This window comes from Choloepus didactylus, chromosome 2, assembly GCF_015220235.1.
Source record: "Choloepus didactylus isolate mChoDid1 chromosome 2, mChoDid1.pri, whole genome shotgun sequence".
NCBI classification, from domain to species: Eukaryota; Metazoa; Chordata; class Mammalia; order Pilosa; family Megalonychidae; genus Choloepus; species Choloepus didactylus.
In genome coordinates, this window is record NC_051308.1 from 88,975,649 (window position 1) to 88,989,011 (window position 13,363).

General features: G+C 41.0%; 2 protein-coding genes across 2 annotated transcripts in view; one reads left to right on the forward strand and one right to left on the reverse strand.

The window, feature by feature from the left end:
* TNN (tenascin N) overlaps positions 1 to 3,828 on the reverse strand; it is a 118,316-nt gene extending 114,488 nt beyond the window's left edge. Inside the window, exons 1-2 of the mRNA XM_037825295.1 lie at positions 3,551 to 3,828; positions 3,030 to 3,207 (exon numbers count right to left, since the gene is read on the reverse strand). Of these exons, the coding sequence (XP_037681223.1) occupies positions 3,030 to 3,077 (48 nt within the window). The 5' untranslated portion in view covers positions 3,078 to 3,207; positions 3,551 to 3,828. The remainder of the gene's footprint in view (positions 1 to 3,029; positions 3,208 to 3,550) is intronic.
* Positions 3,829 to 3,992: 164 nt separating this feature from the next.
* MRPS14 (mitochondrial ribosomal protein S14) lies at positions 3,993 to 11,491 on the forward strand. The gene is made up of 3 exons (XM_037825293.1): positions 3,993 to 4,149; positions 7,968 to 8,126; positions 11,018 to 11,491. The coding sequence occupies exons 1-3, from the start codon at positions 4,087 to 4,089 to the stop codon at positions 11,198 to 11,200; spliced, it is 405 nt and encodes a 134-aa protein (XP_037681221.1). The 5' UTR covers positions 3,993 to 4,086; the 3' UTR covers positions 11,201 to 11,491.
* The last annotated feature ends 1,872 nt before the right edge of the window (positions 11,492 to 13,363 follow it).

A 13,363-nucleotide genomic window follows, 5' to 3' on the forward strand; every position in this document is an offset into this window, starting at 1 on the left:
TCAGAGAAACATTTAGCAAACCAGTGTGGAACCTGAGGCAAAAGCTGATGTGAATCTGAAGTGAAAAGACTGACTTTTCAGTCAATCAGATTTGGGTTTCAAATCATTACTTCCTGCATGATATGGCTGCTTAACCTTTCTGAGCCTCAATTTCCTTATTTGTAAAATGGAATAAAAATAATTATAAGTGCATTGCAATGTGGTAATCCATATGTCCTGATATACTACTTATGGCAACAAAATAAAAATATGGGTTCTTTTAAAAAAAATATTTGTTCTGTTTGCTAATGCTGCCGTTTTGCAAAATACCAGAAATGGATTGGCTTTTATAAAGGGGGTTTATTTGGTTACAAATTTACAGTCTGAAGGCCATGAAAATGTCCAAATTAAAGCATCAACACAAGGGTACCTTCACTGAAGAACATCAGTAGCATCTGGAAAACCTCTGTTAACTGGGAAGGCACATGGCTGGTGTCTGCTTGCTCCTAGGTTGCGTTTTCAAAATAGCATTCTCCAAAATGTCAGTGTCAGCTTTCAATGGCCGTCTTCAAAATGTCTCTCTGAGCTGCAGCTCTGTGCTCCTTCTGTCTGAGCTCTTATAGGGTCCAGTGATTTAATCAAGACCCACAATGAATGGGCAGGGCCATGCCTCCATGGAAATAATCCAATCAGAGTTATCATCTACAGTTGAGTGGGTCACATCTCCATGGAAACAACCTAATCCAAAGGTTCCAACCTAATCAAGACTAAATACATCTGAACCCACAAGATTGCATCAAAGAACATGGCATTTGGGGGTACATTATACATCCAAACTGGCACAATATTCAAACAACTTTGCCTCTTGAGACATAACACGCCCAAGCTAGGATCTGGCTCTGTCACTTCTTAGCTGTGTGACCTTGAGGAATTTACTTACCCTCTCTGTTCCTCAATTTCCCCATCTCTAAAATGCACACTATACAATACCCGCTTCATAACACTGTTATGGTAATTGAGTGAATTAATAATTGTAAAACACCTAAGCTACTGCCTGGCACATATTAAATGATACATAGTGCTTGAGGCTTTTTTATTTGCTTTGAAGAGCTGCTCTGCTGGCCAAGGTTGGATCTCCTCCCCAAGGAATTCATCAGAGGAATATTTACATCACCCTTCTGCAGGTGCTTGCAGGGAGGGTGTGAACTGAGTGCCCTAGAAGCAGGTCAGATCAGACCTTGGACAGTGCAAGCCTCTGTACGTGCAGAGAGAGTAAAGGCATCCTCTCTGGGGTGTTTCAGTGGGAGGCCACTGCACAGCAAAATGAGGCTGGGGCCCCATGCGTGAAGGCTCTCAGTAACTAGCTCCTTCAGTTCCTACATGGAGCAAATCTCTCCAGGCAGGCCTAGGTGTTGTAAGAGTTTCCGGCTCTTCTCTACCCCAAGACAACCACCCCCATCAGCCTGGGCCCTGCTATACCCCCAGGTACCAGACCAGACTCCTCTTCTCCCCAAGGGTGAAATTCACTGTGAAGGGCTGTTCTGGGTTCAGAGGACAAAGGACTCTGAGAGGACAGACAGGCCTTTACTCTGGCTCTGGCACGTCTCTAGGAGACAACATGGAATGGGGATTCTGAACATGTGATTCGGCTCAGGACTGGCTATATGAGCCTGGTAAGTTAACTAACCTCTCTCTGTGCCTCAATTTCATCATTTATAAGATGAGGTCTTGCATGGAACCTAACTCACCAGGCTGATGTGAGGGTTAAGTTAGATAAAATATGTACAGTTAGCACTACATGAGTCATCATTCTTATTCTTTTATTGGACCCAGAATCAACATGGTGACTAGAACAGTCTCCAAATAAAATCTCAAAACATTAACTCTTTTATTCTGTCCATCCAAAAAGTACCTTTCAAGCCCCCAAGGGAAGGGAAAGAAAAGAAAAAAGCAAAGGTAGTTGTAGTGGTTTGAAGCCATATGTATCCCAGAAAAAGATGTTTGTAAATCTAATCCATTCCTGTGGGTGTGAACCCATTTTAAACAGGACCTTTTGATGAGGTCACTGCAGTTAAGATGTGTGTGGCCCAGTCCAATCAGGATGAGTCTAAATCCTAAGTCCTTTATAAGGAGAATGAATTTAGACATGAAGAGAGAAAGCTTCAGGAAGCAGAAGCTATGTCAGCTATGTTATGGAACCCAGAAGAGAAGGAGGAGCAAGGAGACCCAGCCATGTGCCTTGCCATGTGACAGAGGAACCAAGGTCCGCCAGCAGCCAACCCCAGAATGCCACAGTCTTCCGGGAGAATGCATCACATCGATGATGCCTTGATTTGGACTTTCTTTCAACTGTAAGCTAGTAAATTCCCATTGCTTAAGCCAAGCTAACTCACGGTATTTGCTTGGCAATGATGACTACCTCCAACTCAATCTAAATCTATAATTCCCAACTGAATATAAGGAACAAAAGGGAAGGGATTTTTTTCTGTCTTCCCTCCCCACCACAAACATATACACTGATACATAACAGGCTCTCAATAAATATTTGATGAATGAATAAATGAATGAACAGTGACAGTTCTCCTGAAGCACTATTACAGGACAGTAAGGCCAACAGCCTTCACCTAATTAGCAATTTGATTGAATGGCCAGGAAAAACCCACAGAGTCCATGTGACAACTCAAGTTAAAGCCAGCCCTCTTTAGGCCCTTCCAAGCTGACTTAGATACCAAGGAAGGAGGTCCATTGGGGGAAAGCCTTAGGCTGTTTCACAAGACCAGCACAAATACAGAGGACCTGGAGTCTTACCTCATATTTCAGAAATTCCTGCATCATCAGCACCATTAGGGGCTTTCATCTTTTCTAAAAGAAATACTAAGATACTAATGCTGTTTAAAGACGCTTTTAAAACTAGTGTTACGTGGAGGAGGGAAAAGGACATGGTGCACAGAGCTGGCCCACTTAGATCATGCTGATTACAGAGGATGACACTTGATTGTGGGGAGAGAGAAAAGGCCACTATATGGATTTGAGTTCCCAGTAGTGCCTACCTGAGGCTGGGCCAGGGCTTTTCTGATTCTCCCATAATACAGGCTCATGTTGTCTTTCCCTGCCAGCTGGCCTCAGGCAGGCCTCCTCAGTCCTTCAGCCATTCTCCAATAAACTTGAACCTCGAAGGCAAGGGGTCTGCATCCAGTTCCTTTTCCTCCCAGAGGCTCCTAGGTAACACTGCGGATGTAAACAGCACATGGGAAGGACGTCTCATTTCATCCGCCAATACATTTAAGATACAGTTCCTTGCCAAGTATATACTCCTTGACACTCTTCTACCACAACGGTGGCACTTGCCTTACATCCACACAATCGAAAGGGGGCCCCTCAAAATCCATCCCAGATAAAGGACATCTGAAGATGACCTGAAAATTCCTGTCACCTGTTTTTAAATGACAATACCATCCCATCCAAAAACCCAAAGTAAAAAAAAAAAAAAAAAACTTCATCTAAAACCCCAATACATACATACACACACACACCCCGTAGGCACATAAAAAAGAACTATCTTCATCATCACCATTATCAACATTATCATCATCATCCCCAGCAAAGCACAACGAGACGGGAGATCTTCAGGATGACGGAGAAGGAAGTGGCAGTAATTCTTAAGTTTCTGGCAAGTAAGTAACGTAAACCTAGTGGAGAATATAGGACGGACGAGCTGAGAAGGCAGGGAGAAGTCGGTGATGACTAACTAGTACAGGCAGAAGGAAGGGAGCCGAGTAGGAACAAACATAGTTTAGGAGGGAGTGCAATCGGGCGAGAGAGGAAGAAGGAGTAACGAGCGTCAATGTGCGGCACCATTTTCCACGTTATTCGCCCAGATTTTTAATTTGCCCAAATTCCGTTAAATACCGCGAGAACTCAAATCGAACCGCGAACTCTTCCTTCCAGTAGGCAAAAGATCCGCCTCCTAAGGCGTGGGGTTGTCTCGGTGGAGGCGGAAGCCGGTGGAAACAGACCGGCCCGCTGCCTTGCCCCGCCCCCTGCAGCCAGGCCCCGCCCTCACATGCGGTCTTGATTCGTGAGTGTCAATAAAGTTGCACCCGATTGATGTTTGCGGCGGACAAGATGGCGGTTTCTGTGCTGGCCTCGCTGCTGCGGACTGTCCGGCAGGTGAGGCGCGCATCTCTATCATCACCCCTCCCTCCTACCCCTGAATCCCATAACCCGTGGGTCCCCCATGATTCTACCACCATTAGGGACCATTGCGGACCCGTCCCAGGAGTTCCCACTCCACCCACTTACCCCGCTCCGGCTTGGTTTAGGAGAAGTCCGAGCTGCAGAGGTAAATTGGGTGTACGTAAGCATAGAACTGACTTGCATTTACAAAGGAGTGAGTGTAGAATAGAGAAGAAAAGGGGTCTGAGAGCTTCCATCATTGAGAGATTGGGGAAGTGAGAACCGAGCAAAGGAGACTGAAAAAGAGCTGTCAGCGAGGGAGTAGGAGAACCTGGAGAGTGTGGTGGATTGAAAGCAAGAGAAGACAATTTCAAGGAGCAGGGAATAATCAACTCTCCGCTTAAGGTTGACAGGTTAACTAAAATAAGGGCTGAAAATGGGCTATTGAGTTTAGCCTTATAGAGATTGTTGGGGACCTAGGCCATAGCAATTTCCGTGGCGTGGTGGGGGCAAAAACGTTTTTAGAGTGGAATCAAGAAAGAATGGGAGGAGAGAAACTGGAGACTTCGATTATAGACGGTTCTTTGAAGGAGTTGGCTGTAAAGGGAAGCCGAAAAGTGGGTCAGTAGCAGGAGGGGGAGGTGGGTTAAGAGCTTTTTTCTTAACAACATATTTCTGTATCAAAGAGATTGACCCTATAGGGTGGGAAAAATTGATGATGCCGGAGAGAAGGAAGAACTGCTGAGCTGTACCCTTGTATGGGGTCTTGTGCGGGTTTGGTCTTAGGAGCATGGACAGTTTATCCATAGCAGCGCTGTTCAATAGAAAAGTGATGTGAGCCACAATATAATTTAAAATTTTCAAGGAGCCTTGTTAAGAAAGTAAAGAGAAACAGGTGAAATTAAGTTTAATAATATATTTTATTCAACCCAACATATCCAATAAATTATTTCAATATGTACTCAATATAAAAATGATTAATGAGATGCTTATATATTTTTTTATAGCAGATCTATACTAACAGGACAGAATGTAGAGCAGTTGATTACAGATACTCATAAGTAGGTAGATGTGGTAGTGGGAGTTTGTGGAAGTTCTGATTGCTTCTAAATTCATAATTAATCAGCCAAATGTGAGAATGTGGGAGCAGGTGTTAAGGGTTAAAGGAAAGAGGAGACAGTGTAAAATAGTTGGGAGAGTGGGAGCAAGTACAGTGAAGTGACAGAGAGGCCAGGGAATTGAGGGTGTGCACAAAAGAAGATTGTGTTGATGGACCATGGAATTTAGGCTGGGTAAAGGAAGGAAACCGGAGGTCAAAAGCTGAGAGACACTGAAAAGATAGTAGGATCAGTGGATTGAAAATCCCAGAGGAGTCAAGGTACTTTTTTTTTATTGAGGTGTTAGAAGAAGCAAACCAGAAACATAAGCGACCGTCAGAAAATGAGATAGGCAAAACTGAGATGATAGAGAGGTTGCCCTTACTGATGATAAAAAACAGAGTATGGAAGTGAATTGCTAATGAAGAGCGGAGAACAACAATCATTGGAGTAGAGAGTTCAAAGAATGGTGAGATCAGAGTGTAATTTCATTTATTTTGAAATCACCAAGAATTAAGATAAAAAACAGAGTATGGAAGTGAAGTGCTAATGGGGAGCAGAGAACAACAATCATTGGAGTAGAGAGTTCAAGGAATGGTGAGATCAGAGTGTAATTTCATTTATTTTGAAATCCCCAAGAATTAAGACAGGAAGAATGTCACAGTGAGCTAGGATCTAAAGTCGCTGAGGAATGAAGGGGGTGGAGGGGGCTGGGTTCAATCCCTGCAACAGTGAGGGGTAGTGGGAGGTCTAGCCCAATGGCACAAGAGTCAAAGCCAGAGACTTTCAGGAAGGAGGGAGGGAGAATGGTCTAAAAGTTGCAATGAAGAACAAGGTAGACACCTACCCCATCTCCAGGCCCAGTTGTGGGAGAAACAAGAGGTTCAGGGAAAGCTATCGGAAAGTACTCAAGATTCAGTTAGAGCAAAAGGTGAAGGAGATGGTAAAAGAAGTTGAGGATATAGAAGAGTTTGATAGTGGTAGGCCATGAGTTGAAGAAGGCCCAGAAAAAGTTTTAGGAGGTGAAGAGGGCTGGGAGAGGGGGCAGGATAAGATGTGTACAGAGCAGAATAGAATACAATCTTAATATATAACGCACTGCTACAAACTATTAAAAAAAATACTGACACTACAATAGAAAAATAGGCAGAGGATATAAAACATTCACACAAGAAATAATATGCCAATAAATATTTTATGTCAATAAATATTTTACGTCAATAAATATTTTACTTTAAAAGTGTATTACTTTCATATAGTCAGGAAAAAGTTACGCAAATAAGAATGAAAGATTATTTTAAAACATAAATAGAAACCCTTTAGGAGAGGGAGGAAGTTGTTTAGGAATAGTTTGAAAAAAATTCAAGGAAAAAGTGTTTATTTTGTTGTCTGAGTCCCCTTAATTTTCGATTTCACAGATAAAAGCAAACCTCTAATTGCCCCCTCAATATGAATAGTTTCTTTCAGCAAGAGTGATTTTCTCATGGTATATCTTGCTGACTTCTTCCTTGCCCCCCTACCCCCCAACATATCAAAATTCTGTCAAATCTTCAAAGCCTTGCTTAAGTCCCCTCACGCTTCTTTCCATGGCTCATTTCCAGCTTTCCCTATGGGTCCATCCACCCCCAGTTGTATTCATTTGACTCAGTCATGTGGCAAATTGATATTTAAATTCCATTCATGCTTGTCTTATTTCCAAAAGGTAATTGTAAAATCCTTGTATTTCCCCATGGGACTTTTGCTTAGTAATATACACATTGAAGGCGTTCAGTGTATCTTTTCTTAATAGGTTAAAAAATGCTTGCTTTCCAGTATAATATTCTCGTTTTCATTTTTTTATTCTGTTGTATATATATTATATCGTCTATAAACAGCTGTTAGGGGAAGCCACCATTATTTTGTATAGCTGCAATTTAATTAACGTGTCATAAATAAAATGTGTGACAATAAAGAACCTTCTCTCTTGTTACTGGGCAACTAGCGCGAAGAAATGTTAGGTCAATGATAATTCAAAGTACCCTTTGACCCAGCAATTCTGCTTCCAAGAATTATCCTGAAGATATATAGGAACATATATGAAATGATCTGTATGTGAAGTTGTTCTTTACAGCATTGTTCGTAATGATAAACTGTGAGATGTGGTCTAGCTGTCACCAGTAGATTGCAGGTTAAATAAATGATGATGTGTCCCTAGAGCAAAATTCTATGCAGCCTTAAAAAAATGAGGAAGCTTTTTATATACAGATATAGGAAGATCTCCAAGATACTGTAAGGGAAAGAAAAGGGGGTAGAGGATGAAAAACAAGGTGTATACATGTATTCCTAGAGACAAAAATCTGGAAGAATATACACAAGAAACCAATTACCTTTGGAATGGGTGATGGTCTCTGGGCAGCGGAAGGAAGAGGTGGGAAGAAGTCTTTTCACTGTATGTCTTTTCATACTTTTTTGATTTTTGAACCATGTGACTGCATGAGTTTACATAAAGGACAAAGAATTATATAAAAAATTCCTGAAATTTTTTCACTTTCCAACACATTCATAATTGGCATTATATTACCATTTTATCTTAATGTACATCCATAAGTTATTTCTTCTGAATGGAGAAGTCTGTTATTTTAAATTATTAAAGTGATCCAGGATCACAGGATTGGGGGAGACTAGCAGAGCCTGAGCCTGGCTGTCCTCTACTTGTTTCTTGTCTCTCTCCTTTAGATGGTTCCTTTATCAGCTTCAGGCCAAGTTCGAGGTTACTATGTAGACTGGAGAATGTTGCGTGATGTGAAGAGACGAAAAATGGCCTATGAATACGCGGATGAGAGACTAAGGATCAATTCCCTCAGGAAGAATACCATTTTGCCCAAAGACCTTCAGGTTAGTTAATTCAGATGAGTCCCTATCTACACAGGGTCATTTACTCAAAGCAGATCATTTTTGGTACTGTTTGTTATGACTTGTTATCAATATAATATCTGGAAAATAAGAGCAAATACTCCAAGTCAACACAAAGGAATCCCCTTGACACTGATTTTGGTGAGGCTCAGATTAAAGGGAGCTAATCACTCCTAATTATCCTTTTCAACTCTTTGAAAAGCATCTGATCCTTAGATCCCTGCATGGGGTGCACATGGAAACTGGGCAGCTTTTTCGACCTGAGATTTCTCCTATACTTTATCCCAACTTTTCAACTCTTAAGGCATTGAGAGGCTTTGCTGATGTGTGAGACCATGTGCCTAGCATGAGGCCAAAACTGCCCCATACCTGGGACTCTTCCTACCCTGTCTTCCTGCGCTCCCTTGCCCACCTCTGTGTGCTGGGGCAGCCTTCCATTTAGGCTTACTTTCTCATCACACTCCTCAACTTTACTAAGAGGATGTCAGTCTGCTCTAGCTTGGCTTCCTCAAGCAGAAGGTCCTGCCCCTAACTAGTGACAGAATCCCTGCGATCAAGAGTCTTGTCAGGGAGTATGACTCAAACTCAAGACCGTTCAACTTATCAAAAGCTTGGGTGAAAAAAGATGATATCTTATTGTATATGAGTTGGCAGGATGATAAGCAGGCCATTTATTACTGTGGATCCTCTTAAATCTTGTCTGGATTAAGCCAGATGAGCAGAAAATTGAGTGCCCTGGACCACTCTGTTAGGACTTTTGCTGTAATGGCATTAAACTACCTGCTACATTTAGGAAGTGATGAGAAGTGACCCTTCAGAAAGTCAGCTAAAGATATTACTGAGGACCTTATTTACGATTTCCTAGAAGAAATGTCTTATCAGTACCAGCAATAGCCGTGCAGAGACCCTGAATCATGGAAATTAACTGGGTCTCTCTTGATGTTGCCTGACAAATCGCTTAAGAGTCAAATTTATGTCCCAGTTCTAACAAACCTACAGGCTTTCGCAGCATGCACTTTTGTGTCCTGAGCCTTTTATCTTTTCTACTCTGATTTTCCCTTTGCCCCAATTTCCTCATTTTATAAATTGCCTTAAATCTTTATGGAAACAAAGAAGGAGTACATATAGATAAATTTGTAGCCATTCTGCAAGGTCTACTTCCATGAAATTACTTGTTTTCCAGCCCAGGCATTTCTCCTCTCCATTTCCTTCTGTAGTTCTTATCTACCACTCAATAATTTAATTGTATAATTCTGCAGTGTTTCATAATGACAACACATACATAAGATTTTGAAAATCAGGAACTATTCTTAATAGTTTATGTGAATTTAGTGGCTTTCCTATGCATTTTCTCATTTAATTTGTATACTTTTGCTAAAAGAAAAACTTTTCATATAGTTTAGGATCTCACAGTTTTATTGGTTGATTCCTGAATCAGGCAGTATCCCATTTAGAGAGTAGAAGGGAGCCTGGCTGAGGGAGCAGAAAGGGAAGCTTATATAGGGCTGATGGGGAAACAAGTGAGGAAATGTTCTGACTGGCTGATTTTAAGTTTCCATTGTACATAGGGGTATTACAGGGTGGGGAGCAGATATACATTGTATATGGTACGTCCAATCTGGTATGCTGTCTTCTCTAGACCAAAACTGGTCCATATTCTCAGAAAGCATGTATAGTTCCATTGTTTTTCTCTTCTGGAAAATTTTTTCTCAGTAAGCGGCCCCTTCCAGCATCACCCAATGCAGGCGGCCATTTTATTTTACTTAGCACTTTTAATGTGTTAGAGTAATCATTTTGCTTCCACAGTTTATTAACGTATGGACCGTATTTATTAGCACACTTTTCAGATTAAAGTAACTGTAACACACACATGGACCTGCAAGCACATACATAAGAATGTCTCTACTGACAAAACCCTAGCCCAAGCCACTGACATTTCTTGTCCAAGGTTCTGCAGTAATCCCTACTTTTCTTCCTCAAGCACTTCTGTCCCTCCCAGATTCGTTCTTTTAAAAATGTAAATCTCATCTATTACTCCCCTTTATTCTCCAGCATTCAGAATCATGGGCTTCAAGACTCTGTGTGATTGGACCCTTGCGTCTCTCCATTCTCCCTCAAGCCACATTATTTCCACCTTGATCTTTAGCTCAGTGGTTTCAAACTTTCAGTGTTCAAAAGTCATATGAGGAAACAACAGAAAGCATTCATCTATTTTCCAAGTGACTTAAACAAGAAAATACATAGCAGTGTTATCCACAGTAGCTCAAGAGGAAAGTACCCATTTGTCCATCAATTATAGACTGGATAAATGAATGATGGTATAGTCACACAATGAAAATTACAGTATAGATAGCTCTCACAAGCCCATTGTTGAATGAAAGAGGCTAACAGAAACAAAAAAGAATTCACGCTATATGGTTAAATTTTTATATAACATTTGAATTGTGAGAAACTCATCTGTGGTGTTAGGTTAGCTGTTACCCAGGGGGTTAGTGACTAAAAGGGGGCACAGGTAGGGCCTGGGGTGCTGATAATGTTCTGTTTCCTAATCTTGTCCTTGTTATTTAAGTATGCACTGTTTGTGATAATTTATTGAACTTTACACTTATGGTGTGTGGGTTCTCCTGGATCTATGTTAAATTTCAGTTAAATATTAAAAATCTTATTAGAAGCATGGTAAACATATCTGGCAGCTTTCTGGTCTGTTTTTACTCAGAGTTTGAGGTTCTCAACATGTCCACGGGTATTTTGCCAAACCCTGGCTACATTAGTGATCCTAGCCTTCTGTCTCCTCTTCCAATAAGCATTGAAACAGGCATCTGGAATAAATAAATCCATGTAATCTTTGTAATAATTGTTGTGATTTCTCTTAGGAAGTGGCTGATGAAGAAATTGCTGCCCTTCCCCGGGATAGCTGTCCTGTTAGAATCAGAAATCGCTGTGTCATGACGTCCCGTCCTCGAGGTGTAAAGCGGCGCTGGAGACTTAGTCGTATTGTCTTTCGTCATTTAGCTGACCATGGGCAACTTTCTGGGGTCCAGAGAGCAATGTGGTAAATCAACTCCAGGAAGGACCTACTGAGCTTGGAGGGAAGCCAGTTCTGGCAAGAGACTTTTCTAATAGGCAAAAACCTGGTTTTTGTAAGGGTCCAGTATAGGAGCCTAGTCCACTTGATTCTGTTGATATTTAAATTATTTTAAAATTTAAATGAAGAAATTTGGGTGTTTTATTCTGTCACTGCAATCCAGCTGTCAATCAATTACCTTTTCTCTTGGATTTAACAGGTTAAACATACTGTTCCCATACATTGTGCAGAGTAGCATAATAAAAAATATTTTCTTGGAAAATATGCTGTGTATGCTTTCCATTTTCCTTGAAGTTTAATCTTTTACTAACATAGAAGGGCTTTGTGTGTGTGTGTATGTGTGTAAGGCATTATTTCAGAAACGATGTTGTCTTATCCAGCTAATTGACATGTAGCTCATCTATGGAAATTTTTTATCCTGGGTGGGCCTGCAGAGCTCACCTTAACTATTATTTTATTGTTAGAGAAACCATAGATTGGAAAGTAATGGTGATTTTCTGAGTTAATGAGTGTTTATCTTCTTTATGTGATGCCTTAAAAAAAAAGATAAAAGGAAGCACTATGTATTTCCTTGTTCCATCTTCAAGGGCCCTTAGAACAAAATATGCTATATTGCTTCTTTTAAGCCCCTGAAAATCTATCCAGAGAGGACAAGTTTTGTTGCAATAGTATTATTCCCTGTATTCATGTTTGTTTCATCTGTGATAGAAATGAATAAGGATGGCAAAAGGTTGTCTCATGCACTAACTCAACATTGATTGATTGCCCTCTCGGTCCCCACCATCAAATGGCTCACAAGGTCAAGACAGTATGGTCACCCAGGGATAAAAGTATCCTTGGGATAGTATTGAAGCACCTGACAGCTTCAGGAGAGAATACTTGGAGATGACACAAACTTAAATCAGGAGGCAAGGGATGCGGACATTCTTAGCAGAGGGAGCAGCAGAAGCAAAGGCACAGAAAAGGCATCAGTGTGTGGTGTTAAGTGGTAAAATGAGTCACTTCAGTGTATGCAAAATAGGAAGCTCAGGGCAAAAAGGGCTATATTATGGATGATGTCACAAAAGATATAAAGGAATTAAAACTTAACTTTAATACCAGCTATTGGAGAGTTTTAAGCAGAGTAGTGACATTATCAGGTAGATGGCTATGAGAAGAAAAGGCTACAAGCATGATAGCCAATTAGGAAGATGTCTTCATTGTTCAGAAAGACAAGCGCCTGAGGCAAGGTAGTGGTATTAGCAAAGGAGAAGGGAGGACAGATTTTAAAGCACATTTAGAAAAGAAAATCGAGAAACACTTACTGACTATATCTGAAAGTTAAAGATACCTCTCTGGGTTCCTGGTGAGGGTGACCAGACAGATGGTGTCGAGAACTCCAAGACAGAAAATAAGGAAAAAGCACTGCTTTGGGGGAAACACCAGATAGATTTCAGGTTTTAGTCATGCAATGCCTGCGATGCCTGTGAGTCATCCCAATGGAAAGATCTAGTATGCAACTTCATCAGTCTAAAACTCAGGTGCAAGGTGAAGTTATGAAAGGGAATTGTTTTGCTATACCTTGGATTTGTATTTTCTAAAGTTATATGACAACTTACCAACTGGAATGCTTTAGCTAATATTCCAACTAATAACTAGTGTTCATCAAATCCTAACTTGAACAATCAAATCTGCTGATTTCTGGCATATCACTGATTGGACTCCCCCTCCCCCACCTTGTGGATTGAATCAGGGTGCAAGCATGATCCATTGATTTTTTTGGTTGCTATGTCTCTAAAACCACTTTTGTTTCACAAATCCTCCCTCCCACTCCATTTTTCCTTTACAGCATTCATTTACAGGAGGAACCAAGACGTCTGTCCTGTGGAATGTCTGTTTGCTTCTTCATGTGTTCTTTAACTTATGCCTTTGTCCCTCAAATCTCCTGTAAACTAGTATTGACATCCAGGAGCTTGAGTAGATTCAGGTATAGTTTTTTTTAAGCACAAATACTTGTAGATGGTGCTCTATACTGGGTCACATCACATCACACCAGGAGGCACATACACAACTTTTAGTTTTTAGCTTTGGATTAATCAGCAGATTCTGGTGAGGTCAGTCTGATCCCCGCATTTTAAAATTCATTAACCTAATT

Excerpts from the sequence above, each read along its gene's own strand:
- MRPS14 (XM_037825293.1), top strand. The coding sequence starts at position 4,087 with ATGTTTGCGGCGGACAAGATGGCGGTTTCTGTGCTGGCCTCGCTGCTG. Across the intron at positions 4,150-7,967 it reads TGCTGCGGACTGTCCGGCAG|ATGGTTCCTTTATCAGCTTC; the intron begins GTGAGGCGCGCA and ends TCTCTCCTTTAG. Across the intron at positions 8,127-11,017 it reads TTTTGCCCAAAGACCTTCAG|GAAGTGGCTGATGAAGAAAT; the intron begins GTTAGTTAATTC and ends GATTTCTCTTAG.